This window comes from Perissodus microlepis, chromosome 9, assembly GCF_051167445.1.
Source record: "Perissodus microlepis isolate ML-2025 ecotype Zambia chromosome 9, ASM5116744v1, whole genome shotgun sequence".
Taxonomy (NCBI): domain Eukaryota; kingdom Metazoa; phylum Chordata; class Actinopteri; order Cichliformes; family Cichlidae; genus Perissodus; species Perissodus microlepis.
The window spans coordinates 6,835,252-6,853,454 of NC_140469.1; the positions used below are offsets into that span (position 1 = coordinate 6,835,252).

Below are 18,203 nucleotides of genomic sequence, written 5' to 3' on the forward strand. Positions count from 1 at the left end.
TGGCTGCCCACTGCTTCACTGAGTGAACGGGTTAAATGCAGAGAGGAATTTCTTGTGACAACAAAGTATACATCATTATTATTTTATTTTGTTCTTGAGCTTAGAGTGTCTGAGGGACTTCAGATTACATTAGTTCCTTTTGTCTCTTTCCCCATAAAATGGTAATAACCCACATGGTATCACGTCATTAAGCCTTAAAAACATTATAGTTTGTTAGTTTGTAAATAGTTGACAGTGAGAGATTCACAGTTTTCTGGGTTTGCAGGACAAAAATGTCAGCTTCATTTTAATGCTTAATCTTAGATTGTGGTGCATTTGGAGCAAAACGGGGAAGATGCCTCTGAAGCATGAGGACAGACAACTCAGTCTTATTTACCACGTCAACCTCAAATCCACTTGTGTGGATTATTCTGAGGAGGGACTCGGTGCTGTAGACGCCACCTCTGACCCCTCCTGCTTTCACACTTTTCTGCATCAGTGTATGTCTATTCTTGTCCTTGAGCTCAGATTCACGGGGCAATGAGCGTAATCCACCTGTTCAGGATTCTCTCCAGTGAGTGCAGCACAGTATGCACATCTGCTGTGCTCCCATATGGCAATTTACCGGACTGTGGCTCTTGATTTGACCAGAGATTTCCTCAGAAGGTCAATTTGAGTCCGTTCAAAGCCCTGTTCTGGAACCTAGCTTGCTAAATTTCACGTTCCACCCACTGACTGAACAGTAGAAACGTCTTGGGAGAACACTGAGGAGCAGAGCAACACAAAAAGAAACAGATGAAAACAGGCTGAATGAGGAAAGATGAAGAAAAAGCAGCGCTATTAGGCAGAGTTTGGCTACAGCAGAGCCTAAATTTAGCCCGTCTGTTGCTGCGTGGCTGTGAAAATGTGTGGGTGAGCAACAAAGGGTAGGAAGAAGAGATGGCTAGTGGTTACAGTGCAGAAGGATTTGGTCACAACTGAAGAGTAACAGATGAAAGCATCTGTCATCACGCTGCACCGAGGATCACAGAGCTGCTGAGCACGAGGCACTGCATGACAATAGCACTTTCATGTGGGATTAATTCTTTCTTACACATAACGCTCAGTGTTCCTTGCTTAGATAGCATTCCCTTTTATCATAAAGAAGAGGCTTATGTTTGGTGGCGTAGGCTCAGTGCAGCCTACGCCACTCTGTGAGATGTTGGCTTTACCAATCAAACTAACCTTTATTTAAATAGCAGAAGACTAATTAACTAACTCACAAGTCTTCCCTTTCTTTTTTATGGCAAAAGGAATGAGCTGGAGCGTCAGTTCCTGGAATTGCTGCAGTTTAATATCAACGTGCCGTCCAGCGTCTACGCCAAGTATTACTTTGACCTGCGCTCGCTTGCTGAGGCCAATAACCTCAGCTTCCCCCTGGAGCCTCTCAGCAGGGACAAGGCCCAAAAACTAGAGGTGAGAAGCGCGCTGAAGTACTAGAGATAGGTTTATGTTTTTGGAGCTCAGGTAAAACAAGAAAAAAAAGAGAAAAATATCAATTTATTTCAGCCTGATTGTGAAATAGAAAAACCAAGGTAATTTGGGTAGTTGGTATTTTGACGAGCTTCTGATCATTACAAAAACATAAATGTTGATCTCCTGCCGGGTGAAGGACAGGATGCAGGGACGTGCTGCTGTGCAGGTAGCTTCCTGTCCTGCAGCCTTACTGCTGTTAGTGTTTCATTCATTGATGCCATTGCTTGATCTGTTGGAGCAAAACAAACTTTTTACAGCAGGTATACCAGTGTTAATAACGGCTGCATTTCATTTAGTTTTAGAGTTTTAAACATCAAGCTGGCTGAAGGTGAGACGTCTCCATGTGACGAGTGGAATTGGTTGATTGATTTATTTGGAGATGAGACCATTCCTCAACATTAATTTAGTTATTTAATGCCCAAAAATAACCCCCAAAAGAAAAATCAGTTTACCTAAAAGACTGCTAGAAGTGAACCCACGTGTCTTTGTGATTTTGAAAAAATTCCCATTCCCACCCGAGTTGAGCAGGACAATAAGAGAGAAACTCTGATGTGATCGAGAGATCATTGTTGTCACTTTCTCACCTGAACTGCACAAAGCACAGTTTAAATGAAATGTTTCTAAGCGCGTTTGGTGTGTGAGCCCATCTCAGACTTGTGGTGTTGTAACCACTACTTACACATAACACACTATGTGTTTAGTACACACACACAGGCAAAGATGTTCTGTAGTCACTCCAACTAAAACATAGGAAGGCACCCCCGGCTCCATCTCACTTGCTCTTTTGTTTGACTTGCAGGCCATCTCACGGCTGTGTGATGACAAGTACAAAGACTTGAGGAAACTAGCCAAGAAGCGCTCGGTGAGCGCAGACAACCTAACAGTGGTGCGGTGGTGTCCGGCCATCATTTCCTAACACTGGCTGTCTGCAGAGGAATGCATCATAGACCTGTACTGTATTTCTGCCTAGTATGCAGGCAGACCAGGTGGGCAGCAGTCGTGTGGATCAGTGTCAGTCTGGAATCTCCTTACACATACACACACCCCTTCAACAATCTGGCACTATTACAAATGTTATTGCATCCAGACTGGTTGTTGTACATAAAAGAAGTCCTGTTTCCTGCCTGCACCGAACCAAACGGAGATAAGCTGAACCAAACTGAACGCTGTTGGAATGAAGACAACCTAACTTCAGAAGATAAGCAGCCAGGTGGAAATACAGAAGTGGAGAGACTTGTGTGAAGTCCAGAAATGAAAATAGGAACACGCTTAAAAAGCAGAATACAGGACGTAACAGCGGCAGCGGCGCTCCATAATTCCCTCCAATGCTCAAGTGCTTGTACAGCTGCTGGAGGGGACGCCGTGTACATTCCTTTGATTTTAATCTTTTGGTTCAGTCAGTACGTTAGCTGAAGCATGAGATGATCGTTTGACAGCTTATAGACACATTTCAGACTTTACTTCAATTTCTCAGTTAGTTTGTGTTTTGTTGGGTGTTTTTGTTCTTTTGCATTCCCACACAGCAGCTCCCTCTGTTCGCAGAGACAAGCGCATACAAAAGAAAGACATTTCACTGTTAGCTTAGCAGTACAGTTGATACGTGGACTACATATCCTCAGCCCTCCTTGACAAATAGAATCCGCTGAGCATTGTCTCAGATGGGGACCATTTGACTGAAGTTTTCATCAGGATAACTGACATTCAACGAGACAAGTCCGTTTTTAGCTCAAGGGCACTTATTCAACTTGTAGGCATCCAGTTGCAGAATAGTATCTCTGACAGTACGGCCACCCAGCAACCATTCAGATAAAGCAATATTCATGCATCGCTTTGTTGTTGTGATTAAATATAACAAAGCACGCACACATGGGAGGAGATTTACTGGAAGACAGAAACGAGACATACTGTAGAGCTTCTGTTGTACTTTATTCACTGCCATTGCCCTGACCTGTGGTGCCTGTAATAAGCTAGTTGAACACTTCTCCCCTCTCTGCTGGAGAAAAAAAAGAACAATTAAGTCTGAAGTATTTTTTTTCCTCTAACGTTTTGTACGGTTCTTCCAACTTACAAAGTAACAGCACAAGTGAAAACATTGACATTAAAATGCCAACTAAAAGCATGAACCTTCAGGGTCGTCACAGACTGAAACGAATGAAAAAGCTTCGAGCGATGATTGAAACACTGCTTACAAAATGATAGATTGTATACATTTTGCTAAATTGTCTTTGTACAGTGTAAATACAGCACCGTCGTGTGCAAAAATCTGTAAACTGAGGTCATAATGTTAAAAAAAAATACAAAAAGAATAAGGTTAGAATATTTATATGGGTCAGTTTATACTGTAAATGGGGAGGGGCAAATATGTCTAAATATGTGTTTCTATGACAAATCAAGTAAAGAAGAGAGTCAAGTGTTACGATTTAAATAGGAAACACCACTTAAGATTTTTTGGTCTCTTGTCAACAATTTCACAATGCCGAAAATGCCATTTTTTTTAATGTGACATAATGTGTGTGGTATGGAGATAACACATGACAATTCAATTTCATTTTATTATTATTATGATTTTTTTTGTGTTTGTAAGTCCTCTCTGTGAAACGTTACCCTACTCATGTGTCCTTGATAAAATAAGGATGTTTGTTTCCTCTGATGCTGTAAAATTGGCAAGATGTTGTAAAAGGTCATCAGGTGAGTCAAAAATATCACTCAGTATGTCGTTAAATAATAATAATGTCTGAACTGAGAATTCATATTTGGCAGACTTATTCTGTTAACACGCATCACTAACCCTCCTGTTGTCTTTGGCTCAAATTTCATTTGTATCAATTTCCACATGAATTTATTTTTTTTTAAATTGGACTTAAAGATTTAAAAAAGTTAAACCCACAAAAAAAGATTTATTCAGACTGTATTTAAAAGATGGACCTAGTGCCTTAAACCTGCATTTTATCTCATAGCCAGCAGGGGGCATTTCGTCTCGTTGCAAAAAGGAGTCCAGTTGCACAGAAGTGTATGGGGAAAAGGAAGTTGGTGTCAGTCCAAATGCTCAGCTCCAAGTTGTAACACTTTTCATGTCTACACCAACTAATTGGCGATTCTGTGAGAAAATTCCCTCTTGACGACTTTTCCACTTCTCACTCTTAGCTGGTGAGTTAAAAAGTTCATTTTGGGTCCTGATTGGGCACGCTGTCCATCTAACGAATAAATGGAAGCACGTTTTTCTTTTACGACTGATTGGTGGTGTTAAGCATTTTATTTGTGCCAAATCACTGGCGTTCAAAATGTCTTTTTTATACAATATTATTCGCTTACATCAACAGTCATCTGATAACCTTTTGCAGCATTTTGCCAGCCTCACAGAAACATTAGTAAAACTGTCATAAACAGTATTTTCATAAACGGCCCCCTTCCTGATTCCTCCTCCTCCTTTTTTTTTTCCTTGAGCTTTTTCCTTTAAAAACAGAAAAAAGGCCAGTCTACAAATTTGAGTTCAGTTGCTGTTCTAGGTGTATGAGGATAGGATAAAAATGAACTTTATGTGACCGGCTGTTTGCCTTACAATCAACCAGACTCTAAATCTAAATCAGTGAATAGACACAATCTTGATGTAATCTAAAAAAAAAACTAAGGACTTACTTTTATTTCTTTTTAATGAAATAAAAAGGTCAGGGGGAAAACACGTTCTGATTTCAAATGTGACATCGGTTTGTTCTTGTGCATTTCATCGGTAGCCTCCAGGAGTGTGATTTATGTTACTTTGCTTTTCTAAGCTACCAGAAAATCAGTCTGGCCTGCAGGCGTGCAGAGGGGCAGAACTGTACCAAAGTCATGGAGGAAAAAATGAAGGAAGCTCTGATGTGGTGTCTGATCTTAGAGAAGTGCTTTTTTGTGTGTGCACGTGGCGCTTTGAATGATTGGTAAATAAAAAGTGCAAAATGCATCTTTGGGGGAAGTTACGATGCTGGAGTAGCTGTTGTGAGATATTGAAAGATTGTATATCCTATTTATTTTATGTGTGTGTACATACCGCCCAGTGTGGTTTTCTCTGCACGCAGAAAGAAGCCGCGTGGTTGACAGTGGTGAATCCTGATGTGGAGAACGTACCCCCTCCCTCTGATAGCAAAGACCGGTGTGTGTGTGTGTGCGTGTGTGTGTGTGTGTGTGTGTGTGTGTGTGTGTGTGTGTGTCATAGCCTTGTGCACTGAGCTCTACCTCTGCATAGAGTTTTACTTTTTTCTCTAATGTTTTTTCTTCCTCTCCAATATGACATTTTTCAAATTTGACAAATACAGCTTTGATCATGATGGCAGTAAACTGCTGCAGCTGTGACACTTTTTTTCTTCTTGTTGATGGATAATTTCAACAACTTGTACTGTATTCTGTTGTAAATGTCAGTGTATTATTTCCTCTTCATTGAGTCACTCATTTGTTCCTGTTCTGAGTTGCCAAACTTTTCTCTGTATGTTTTCAACTATGATTTAAAAAAACAAAAAAACAAACCTGCTCCCATTTTAGGAAAAAAAACTTTGCAAGAATTAAAATTTCCAACCTTGCAGTTCATGGTGTGTTTTTTCTTTGTCTCGCTTCATCATAATCGATTTAATAATCAGTGAAAGAAACACACTCCAAGATCTTAGACCTCCTTCTCTTTCACCTTGTTAACTCAAGTGTTTTTCACAATAAGACAATATTTTGATATGTACTATACTGTACAAGTGATGTGTGTTGCGCTCACACAGTGTACCATTTAAATGGCTTACAGCAAGTGCTAATACAAAGATTACATTCTGCCATTCAGTCACTGAGGGACACATTCAGTCCTTCATACTGGCCTCGATTTGTTTTTATTATTTTATTAGTCCTTTATTTATCCAGGTAAAAATCTCATTGAGATTAAAAATCTCATTTCCAAGAGAGACCTGGCATCATGGCAACAAAAGTCAAAAGATTTGTGTTTCAATTGCTGCTGTGGTAACTGCTATCCAGGTCATTTCAATGAAGAAGTGCTGTTAGTTTTTATTAAAAGCACTGTTCGAACCGCTGTAGTGAACACCATCAAGCTGAAGTAATAAGTGAATAGGAACAACATCACTTTACAAGTTGAGAAAGTTGTATAAAAAACGTGAGTCTGTGAAAAACTCAAGTACACAAGCAGAAGTTTTGGCAGTTTGCTGGTCTGAAACGTCTAGCTGGGTGTCAACACAATGCCTCAACCTTCCCATGAGAGGCGTTCCAACAAAATCACCCCAAGGCCAGACCATGTGATGCACAGAGAAACTGCAAAAACCCAAAGAGATAAATGTTGAACTCTAGTGCACTTGTGCAACTAGAGAAAGAAAAAGTACGTTTTGTATGGAAGGAGAAAACGTCTCCCTGAAAAGACCGTGGCAACACAGGTTTGAGTTGCAAAGTTACATCTGAACAAAACTAGAACTGGAGATGTTTTTCTCTTAATAGAGAGCTCAACTTTTGGTGAAAACTAAGCATGGCATATCAAGACAAATGCCTAATAACGGTCAAACACCGTGGTGGTGTGATGATTTTGGCTTATTTTGGACCTGGGTACTTCATTGAGTCGACCACAAACTCCTCTGTGTACCAGAGTATTCTAGAGTCAAATGTGAGCCATTTATCTGACAGGTAAAGCTTGGCCCAAATTGGGTCCTGGAACAGGACAACGATCCCACGCACAGCACTAAATCGAGACAGAATAGCTGAAAAAGAAGATTCAAAGTCGTCAACCTGACTGAAACAGGAATCACACACAAGAGAGCGGTGGATAAATTAATGCCGGAAAATGTCAATGAACTGAAGCAACTGTAAAATTTGGTACAACGGGATAGATTAGTCCTGTTACAGTGTTACCAATAGTTTTAATGTTCCCCAAGCCAGTTAGATCTTGCTAATAATTAGAGAAATCTCTGTACGTCCATCTGTTTGCCTTTTCCTCTGCTATCTCGACTCCTGTTCATCTGATCCACCTCAAACCTAGCAGGGGTGTTTCTGGAGCTTGCAGTGTTCCTCCTGGTGTCTCTGCTGCCTTTTTGCAAACTCAAACATTTCAGATCATTTGGATTAAAGTTTGGTCAGATACTTTGAATGAAGAGTCAGAAAAGCTACACTTTGTCCGGAATGGAGACGTAAAATTTGCTCTGATCTGCAATGAGGAGTGACATCATTAGACAATATCATTAAAGGTGCTGAAAGAATTCTCAGTAGGGTTCATCGCTACTTAAACGTTTCACAGTGGCATTTGATCTTTTGTCAATATAAAAACAGCTTTAAGATGAAGAAACTGATCCCGCAGGACAAGCATTACGTGTTTTATCTAATTAGAAATTTCTCACCCTGTACGTTCATATTCAATGCTATATCCTGCACTGCTTTCCAAGCCTTTTTATAATCTTTTGGAAAGTTTGACACTCGTGTTCATTGGAAGCAAACACAAATGTCTCATGCATCATTTCCTAGGAGATGGGAGACGGCTGTGGATCAGGTGGATGTTCAGGTAATTATTTAGGTGGGAACTTTTCCAAGTAATTGGATAAGTGAGGAGTAGCCAAGTTTGAAACGAAAACGATTGTTGGCTTGAATGGAAAATGCATCTACCAAAGCCACAGTCTAATGGGGAGGATGGAAAGCTTTCCTGGGGATATATTGCCACTATGCCATTATGGCCTCATATTTTAATGTAGTGAGTTTGAGAGTTTGATGTGAAAAGCGTTAGCTTTTTTTTTCTTGTTTGTTTGTTTTTAAATCAAACTATGAAATGACTTCAAAAATGAGTTTTGCTTGTCATTCTTTCTTCTAAAGCAGGGGTAGGCAACTCCAGGCCTCGAGTGCCGGTGTCCTGCAGGTTTTAGATATCACCGTGAGTGAGGATGCCGGCAGGCCTGGTGTTGCCTACCCCTGTTCTAAAGGGTTACCCCTTTTATAGAAACCAATCAGAGTGGATGCCACATTCTACTTTAAATCAGATACAGATGGTGGTCCACTCCTCTGGGAGGGAGAGAGAGGGTAGCAGTTGAGGCTCTTTTACTGCTAAAACTGTGCCGTTAGCTGTTGCTTTGAACTCAACCGGAGCAGCTGCACAAATTTCTCATGCTGTCTTGTGAAAAGGTCATCACGGGCAAAAAAACCCCAGTCATAACAGACTTCTGAGTGGGATTTTTTGTGTGTGTGGGCAAGCATGGACGTGCTAATGATCACTGATCTGTAGTAATTATGAGCCAAGCCAACTGTCTTTACCCATGTGTGCCCTCAGCAAACTAACGTCATGGGAAATCTGTGCTCTGTACAGGAGAGAGTCAGTCTCTCTCTCTCATGGTCTATATACATATATATGTGTGTATATACATATACATATATAGCATACATACACCTGTGCTGTATTTAAGACAAATGATTAAAGATGGCTGTATTTCCTAGCCGTATTATGCGAGCTTCCAGTAAATCCTTAACAGCCATAAACTGCTATCAGCTGTGGGAAAATGCAGTTTACAACCTCCTTATGTTTCACGAGAGCAAATCCACTGTCTGCATATCTGCACATTATCTTTATTTGTCATTGTAAAATGCCTCAGTAGCTTCTTATATTTTTATGGAGCGGCCTGTTTGAGCATGCCTACCATTGTGGTGAAGAACCTAATACAGTAGTTTAGCATGAGTAAGCCGGGAGGCTTGTTCTTCTCCTGTAAAGACAACCAGCAGCACCAAAATATCTTTGCAATGCCAGGACAGCGGTGAGCTTTTGCGAGTGGGTTAAGAATAGATCGACAATGGGGCTCACGCCTGTCTTCTGTTGTCTGAGGACAGACGGTTGTCTGCAGGGGACGGAGGAAGAGGTAAGGTGGTGTGCTAACTTCACTCAGCCTTTCAGAAGCTTGGGTGATTCAGATGAATCTGATACAGTTTTACCCGCAGGGACTGGGTGAGAGAATTGGAGTGTCATGCTGCCCACCTGGGAGCCAACGTGATCCTTTGTGGAAAGGGTAGAGGAGAGACAAGAAGTGGATAGGAAGTGGAGTGCTGGCTTAATGATTTTAGCCTTTGGTCCGAAACTGGAGGACCTGACGATTTTGGAGGCCCTTGAGCATAACAGACATGGCGGGATCAAGTGCCTCAGAGGTGCTTTTTATCTCTGTCAATCACAGCATCACTTTAATGGGTGAGTCGCCTCTAGTTTTGTTTTAAATTGTTATTTATGGCTTTAGATATTGCTGTTAAACTAAAGATCATGAGGGGTAATCTCAGTTTTTTTTAGGCTGATCGTATAATCACATTAATTTGTTTTCCTTTTCTTCCCCGCAGGAAAGGTGTGGCTCATCGTAATGATCTTCCTCCGTGTCCTGATCCTCCTCTTCGCCGGTTATCCTCTCTACCAGGATGAGCAGGAGAGATTTGTGTGCAACACCATCCAGCCTGGCTGCGCCAACGTGTGCTACGATCTGTTTTCTCCTGTTTCACTCTTCCGCTTCTGGCTGGTGCAGCTTGTCACCGTGTGCATCCCTTACATCCTCTTTGTCATCTACGTGGTCCATAAGGTGTCCAACGCCCTCACGGTGGAGCTGAACTCCCAGAAACAAACCAAAGCCTTTCAGCTGTTCAGAATCCAACAGGAGCCGTTCAACAAGTTGCCTCTCACAGTAGAGCAGCGAGGGTGGGCCCGGTCCTTCAGTGGAGCCTACATCCTCCATCTGATGTTCAGGACTCTGCTGGAAGCAGGCTTTGGAGCAGCTCACTACTATCTGTTTGGTTTCTACATCCCCAGGAGGTTTCTTTGCCAGCATGCTCCGTGCACTACCCAGGTGGACTGCTACATCTCCAGGCCCACTGAGAAGACTGTGATGCTCAACTTTATGCTCGGCGTGGCCGCTCTGTCCTTTTTCCTGAATGTGCTGGATTTTATCTGCACCGTCAAGCGCTTGGTGAGACAGAAGAGCAAGAGGAAGATGATGGTTGAGAAAATACTAGAAGAGGAGCAATGCTTCCTTTCAGTGGGAGGAGCATCCAGGGGCAACGACCAAGAGCAGGAAGCACAAGACGGGCAAAAGGGGGGTTTCCGGAAGAGGAGAGGCAGCAAGGGGTCTTGTGGAGTAGGGAAACGCGATTTAGCTCAAGAACCTCCCTCCATGGAGCGCTACTCTCTTCCTCGTTCTCTTGGCCCGATGGGCTGCACCACCAATGGTAACAATGCCGACTCGGTCTCCCAGGAGGAGGCTCCAGAAAGGGCCGGCAGCGAGGTGGCTCTCTGTCCCTTGGAGCCCATGGGGACGCCCAGATCTATTCGTGTTAGCAAACGGGGCCGACTCAAACCTCCACCCCCACCCAGACGTGACCTTGGTTTTCCCTCTGTGGGGCCATGTGCCCCAGTGGGAGATATTTCCACAGCAACAGCAATCTGTACCAGGAAGGTGGGCCAGTATACACTGGTTGAGGTTGGCTGCAGCGCAGAGCTGCAGACGGGCGACGATGGCCAGGAGAAAAGATCCGAGTGGGTCTGACTTTAATACTGTTGGAACCATATGAAGCAACAACAATTTTACCACGTGACTGCCCTGTCACCCTGAGAAGAATCTATAATGGCATTACATTCACCGGACACCTTAGACTCTTATTTGCCATGATTTTTTTATCATACCATCAGGCCGCATCTCCTTTTTGCAGCACTGGTCCGGTGATGCAAACTGACAAGAATTCAGCAAATCTCTGAATTTAGCAAGTCAGGAATGACAGTGAACTCAAGCCCTAACTGTCTTTGAGCAAACCCAATCCCTGAAACAATCTAAAAGAGGTCAGCCCACCTGTTGTTTGTTTTTTTCTTTCTCCCCATGATGCTTTTACCCCTTTTATAAACAAAGGCATGCCCCACTGACTTTATTTACTGTGTCAGGGTCCCCGGGGTCAAAGCAGACACGAGCAGCCTCTGGGCGACCTTTTGGAACGAGAGAGTCGGGCCTAAATGAAAGGCAGTAATCTCACTAAGTTGCTGTTACCACACGTAGACGACAGAAAAGGATTCCTCCACAGCAGTGAAGGACACCGTGAAGGCCGATATAAGATCACAAAGCAATTATGTTCTCCCATAGGGGCTCTGTATTTATGGAGACAGCTTGTCACTCTATTTCAGGGCCTCGCGGAGCTTAGAAGGAATACAAACCTTAACATGGGCTGACACTAGAAATAGAGCACAGCGGAGCCCTGCAAAGGAGGACTGTGTGCTGCCCTTCAGGTTATCTGCGCTCAGCTTTGGTTTCCCTTTGATCAAAGCTCAGGTTAACGTGTGCGAGAAACTAGCAAACTGCTCCGACACATATCAATCACAGAAATTATGATAACATGAAATGTGACCCTTTTTTTTTCAACTCCCCAGGTGAATTCACGTGGAGGTCAAGAGTCTTCCACCGTAAATCAGCTGCGTTGCTCTTGATTATGTGTCGCTGTCGCTGAGGGGCCAGCCTTTGTGGAAGTGGATAGCTCTTGATCTTTGTCCTCTTGTGGTTTTTTTGATGATGACGACAAGAGCTCCGAGCCCATATCTCACCTAGCTACAGAGTACCGCACCCTGACTGCGACCACAGGGAGGGGAGGGTTCATCAGACCAACATCAAAGGGATTCTTAACTCTTAATGTAAAATGATGTATTCTGAATCCTACAGTTCAAATATTTCACATTATAATGTTGTGTTTACATAGTGTGTCTGGAAAGTATTCACAGTGCTTCACTTTTTCCGTATTTGTTCCAACATCTGATTGATTGGGATAAAAGGGCCTTAGTCAGGGAGGTGTCCAAAAACCAGATGGTCACTCGAGCATTGCTCTGGACAAGCATTTCTGCGGCACTCCACAGTCAGGCTTGTATGGCACATGACAGCCTGCCTGCAGTTTGCCAAAAGGCACCTGAAGGATGGTGTGATGAAACAAAGACTGAACCAAGAGCTGGACATCAGTCAATCAATGCCACCCCACAGTGAAGCATGGTGGTGGCAGCATCATGCTGTGAGGATGTTTTTTGACAGCAGGAGCTGGGAGACTAATCAGGTAAAGATGAATGCTGCCTTGATGATAACCTGCTCCTGAGCGCTCTGGACCTCAGACTGGGGCGAAGGTTAATCTTCAAACAGGACAGCAACTGCAAGCACACAGCCAAGACAACACAGGAGTGGCTTCGGGACCAGTCTGCCCAGCCAGAGCCCAAACTCTCATCTCTGGAGAGTTATGAGAACAGCTGTGCACCGCTCCCCATCCAACGTAAGGGAGCTGTGATTGCCTCCAAAGATGCTTCAACAAAGTATTGAGCAAAGGCTGACAATCCTTATATACATGTTATGTTTTTCTCTTTTAGTTTTGATAAATATGCAAGAATTTCAAGCAAACGTTTCTTTTACTTTGTCATTATGGGGAATTGTGTGTAGACTTTTTAGGTGACATGACAAAATGTGGAAGAAGTGAAGCTCTGTGAACACTTTCCGGATGCACGGTAACATAAAAATTGATTGCAATTACTGCCTTTTTTTTTTTAACCTTTATAATATCAAATGAATTAATATCCAGTCAGTGTGGATTTCTTTTTCAAGTGAGAATTCATGTTTGTGCTTTAAGCTTTTCTTAGATTTTTATGCACTCGTTCATTAGCAGTTCTGATTTTCTATTAAAATGGTGATGACGCTGAAAGCAAACTTTTCTCAGCACTGTATTGTTCCTCCTTCCCGCTGTGCTGTATTCTCTGCACCAGCACTCTACTCTGAAGTCTTGCTGCCCTCCAGTGACGCCGAATGTGACGTGCTGCCTTCAACTGAATCAACTGCTCTCTGGAAACGTGAAATGTGCATATGTTTTTTCCCCGAATTCCCAGAGCTGTAGGCATGCTGTTCATTTTCAGTTATAAAACCACGTTATTGTACTGAAAGAAAAGGAAAAAACTAATTACTTCTGTTTTCACTGATTATCTCAAAATAGCTTGTTTTACAGATATATTTATTTTGAAAGACAAAAAACTAATAGCTACTAAAACTACTCCCTACCTGAATATACCGTACACCACACTGGACCGTTAGACTTGCTGTGAAACGTGTGTATTATCATAATGTCCCCTTTTGTGCCTTTTTGTGCTACTGTGAGCATTTAGTAACATCCGCTGCAATGAAACATTGAAATGTGAAAGTGGCTTTTTCTTCTTTTTGTTTGCTACTGCTGTTGTCTCGAAAAATAAAAAGCTAATCAAAGGAATCACCTAAAAATATTTCTTGATTTCAAACATTTCACCAGCGTGTAAAAAATAAGCCTTTAGCCATGTAAAGTGGCAGATACTGGTGCTGGCTGGAAAGACTGTCTGATGACCTCTTAACGAATTTTAGGTTGGGGGAAGCAGTCCCTGCAAAGGATTCTGGGAGAAATAAAGTGCACAATGGAAACACTGGGAAAGTGCATTGGCATGCTATCTGTGGGTGCATGTACTGCAGCTCCTCCTTACAGTAGGCGCTGCTAGCAGACTGTTTATTATGAAATGTTCTGTTCCACAGCAGTGAGTCAAATATGCTGGTGTTAAATCTGCCGCAGGTACAGCCGTGAGTCTGTGGGTTATGTTTCACAGTGAGGCCTTTGATGGGTTTCATTTGGTACTCATGATGACTCTATTAATCATTTCCTCAATGTGGTTATTTGGAGTTTAAAAGAAAACTTTAGGACTGCAAATGGACCTTTTTCCATTTCCACTGGTAATCTGAACTCTGAGCTTGAGAAAAAGTTAGCTTGGAAACCTCCCACTGTTCTTCATTTAGGTCTTTAAGAACATTCGATTGGGCGTGTCCACTGTAGCACTTCCAAATATTTGTTATTATAAAGACTTACAAAAGCCTTACGCCTGTTGTGAGTACAGAGCACAAAGAGACCAGTCCCCAGGCAGCCGTGAGATTTTACACAATCAGAACAATCTGCCCCTCTGTCTCCAGCGAGACAATGATGGCTCCTGTTTTTGGGAGGTCAGCTCATCTTCACTTTGTGCGCTGAGACTACACCCAACACCTTACTCACTGCCCTCCTGTTCCCTGTGAGACACAAACACAAAGTAAAAGCAGCTTCACTGTCCCGCTAACTGTCTGACACACATTCAGCTGTTGGAAAAGAGGGATCAAGACACTTACAATGACAGAAAACAGCATGCCTTACATGCACTGTAGTTCCCCTATCATGATGACGCATAAAACCCAACTATTTGTTTAAAACTGGAGTGTTTATTAAACCTTTGGACAAAAAAATAAATAATTAAATAACAGTTTGTTCAATTTGTAGCACTTGTTTTTTTGCTACATCCTTTGCTACATTTGTAGCACAAGATGCTACATGTTCAATTTATTGCTAAAAATTTAAGATGCAACTTATTCATGTTTTTTGGGATAAATTAAGGTAACACTTTATAATACAGCCACTGACCAAGAGCATAATTAACCTGTAATTAAATGGAATTTTAACATATTTCATTTGAAATTACAATATAATTACATTTACCTACAAATACTTAAAGGTGGGCACACTTGAATAATAAAGTGTAATAATGCGTAATAAGAAATATTTATACTTTAAGTAAATTTAAATACTGTGAAGTAATTTCAAGTAGTGTGCAGTTTTGTGATAGTTTTTCAGTGAACATGAGCAATATTTCCCCATCTTACATCATAAATGATGCGGCCAAGTCTAACTTTAACAATCACTGTTCAACACAACTTTCAAAAAGAGTGCACAAAGTTTCACATTTTCTGTAAAGACACCTGGCAGTAAGATAGGTTAAACCTCTTCATAATATGGCCTGTGCCTTGAAAAGTACAGCAGAATAGCAGAATTTAGGCACCACTTCAAATGACTTATGCACTGATTAAATATACATACAATGTATTTATTTATTTCCTGTACAATACATGAAGTTATGCAGTATTTAAGATTACTTACAAACTATTTAAATGTACTTACAATATAATGAATTCTTTGTTTCCGTTATAACTTCCAGTGTACCTACCTGTAAGTATTTGCAGGTAAATATAATTACAATGTCATTTTAAGTAGAAAAATGCAGAGGAATTACACCCTTAGTCACAGGCTAATGTATCGTATGTGATACACTTGGCTTTACAGGGTTGAGCTTTACAGGGTGCATAAAAACCTAAAACTCAGTGTGGAGTCAGTCTGTCTACGAGGAACCACCTCAGGGTCGTACAGTGGACAATCCACAGTTACACAAAAGAAACAACTATGACTCTATTATAATACAGGAAGTACAATGTAAACAAAAGCATAGTGTGTGTGTATTTTAGATCTATTCTTTTATGGTTACTCAGACTAATGCATCAATAAATATAAAAGGATTAACACAAACTTTATCTGAACAGAGGCTGATGTGGAGCAGCTATGAAGTAGGATAAAAATGCATCGTTTTATAATTTATCGTTGTTTTCAGTTTGACCTGCTCAAGACACTTCTTGAGTATTAATTTGTGCTCCGTTGTGTCTTTTGTGTTAAATGTCTCACAGTAAAAAAAACAAAGCAAGAGAAATCTGCACTGTATCAGCAGCAGGACAAAAGAGTACTGATGGCTCCCTCAAGTGTACACAGATGGGTATTACATTAAAAAGTAACAAAATTGAAGCATATGGAACATAATGACTAGGATTTCTGCTGATCACAGCATATATACTGACAGATACTGTGTCCCCTAAACTCACGATACATGTGACTTTCACCATGCTTAAAAAACAAAACCTGAACTGTGCTGATTCAACAATAAGGAACAGAGCCTGGACGATCTTTGTTACATTTATCACTGGTGCTGAGCGCCTTTGGTTGGGCTGAAGGTTCGCCCCTGCTGTGCCCGTACCCAGAATGTATCTGGAAAAACCGTCGGTCCTTGGGATGAAAGATGTGAAGCGCTGAGGGGAACACAGAGTTCTGCTCCTGCTGTGTGTTTGAGAGAGAAGGACAGGGTGGAGGGTCAGCAGCTTTAACATTTATCTTAACGGGTCCCAGAAACCTGAGGTCACTGTTATTCTTTATGCATAGAAGGATACACCCAAGGAAACTCTGGAGTTTAATTGCTATTGTTCAACATTCACTGGCAAATATAACCAGGATTTTTTTTTAAGGAAAAACAATAGTTGCTGGCTTTATATTTACAAAATCCAAGTGGGATCACATGTGTTAGTGCTTAAGAAAAGACATTTTTAATGTAAATCTAACAATAAATAATATTGGGCTGATTTGTCTGTCGAAAACAGCCAATACAGATCACAAGATGCTGTCCACAGCTGCGGCGTGTCCTCTCACTGCGCTGAGATTAAACATAAAATCTTTACCCAAGTGTACCGGCAGGATCGATGGTATTAAAAAGCACGACCTGCCCAGCACCCCTCCGCTCTCCTCTGTCTGCCTTTCATCAAATGCTGCCATTAATATTTGATAAGCAGCAAGTCAGAATGTTCCTCCTGGCTGCAGAGAGTGATCAGGAAACAAGACAATTCAATCAGGGGGAGCGAGAGTGAATGATTGGATTTCCTCACCGTTTGAGGGATTTGATTCTTATCAGATTTAAGTTTGCTACCATTCTGCTCCAGTGGAGCTCAGGGATGCACTGAGAATAAAGAGCCCCGAAAAGAACAAATAGGTAGCCTCGAACAGCTGAAAATACACATTTAACTCAGACACGACCTGCACTGTATCCTCCTCCATACCTTACCATACGCTGAATGCACCTAAAAGACATTCTGTGCAGGAAACAGGCTACAACATGATAATAACAATGTGTATATAACAGCCAAGCCAAAACCTGTTTCCTTAAGCACCTGGATGGCTGGATTGTGAAGGCAAATATGTGGGGATGTTGTTTAATGGTGTATGGTACCAGGTTTGAGAGGAGAGGTATAAATAAAAATGGTCTAACATTAACTTGTATCTTAGATGTTTCAGGTAAAAGAGATAGAGCTAAGTGCTAGTCAGTGATTAGGACTACAATTCAATTTATCTTGTTCTCAGTTTAACCATATGTGGTTAACTAACTCTGGAAATCTTTCAACCTGTGAATCCCAGCCAAGGAGTACAGAAGCTGAGGTGTATGTGGAAAAATATGCACAGCTATTACAGTTATTAAAGTTAAAACTATTTAGTCCTGACGAAAACTCAAGAGAAAGATTCATTAAAAGTAAAGTAAGTACGCCACTTGTGGAAAAAAATTGAAACATGAAAATAATTAAATCGTCATAACTTGCTAAATATGTTTGAAATCCTAAGCTGGACAAATTAAACTTAGCTAAACATGATGTATCAACTGCTGAAATACTATAGTTTGCTAAAATTATGAATTACAAATTGTGACCAGTTTGCAAAATGTATGGCTAGTAGTCAAAATTGCTGAAGTTTGAAATGATTAACCGTTGAAATGGATAAGCTAACATTCTGAATGAAGCCAAATTCTTAGATTGTTTGGTAAAAGTCCAGTTAAAGCTGCTAAATTATGATGAATAAACAGTTAAAATGCAGTGGCTTGCAAAATCTATGTATAAATAGATAATAATTTGGCAGTGCGTAATTTGCATGAGTATTAGGATAAGCCTTGTCTGGTTCTCGGATTAATAATGTTGATTAGCTCTGAAAACATTTAAGCAGTGACTCCCAACCAGCTATCAGGGGTATGTAGAAAGATTAACACAACTATTAGTTATCAAATA

The 18,203-nt window shown here is 41.3% G+C and overlaps 2 protein-coding genes across 5 annotated transcripts in view; both read left to right on the forward strand.

Annotated features, from left to right (window-relative positions):
• Window positions 1–6,054, forward strand: part of ccny (cyclin Y) — a 43,747-nt gene extending 37,693 nt beyond the window's left edge. For all 4 annotated transcript variants that reach the window (XM_084938843.1, XM_084938845.1, XM_084938844.1 and 1 more), the window contains 2 exons: window positions 1,272–1,434; window positions 2,294–6,054. In XM_084938843.1, the coding sequence (XP_084794969.1) occupies window positions 1,272–1,434; window positions 2,294–2,410 (280 nt within the window). In that variant the 3' untranslated portion in view covers window positions 2,411–6,054. The remainder of the gene's footprint in view (window positions 1–1,271; window positions 1,435–2,293) is intronic.
• A 3,386-nt stretch (window positions 6,055–9,440) lies between these two features.
• Window positions 9,441–12,063, forward strand: gjd4 (gap junction protein delta 4). Its single transcript, XM_084940356.1, has 2 exons — window positions 9,441–9,661; window positions 9,805–12,063. Exons 1-2 carry the CDS (start codon window positions 9,598–9,600, stop codon window positions 10,995–10,997), a joined length of 1,257 nt encoding a protein of 418 aa, XP_084796482.1. The 5' UTR covers window positions 9,441–9,597; the 3' UTR covers window positions 10,998–12,063.
• Window positions 12,064–18,203: the final 6,140 nt, after the last annotated feature.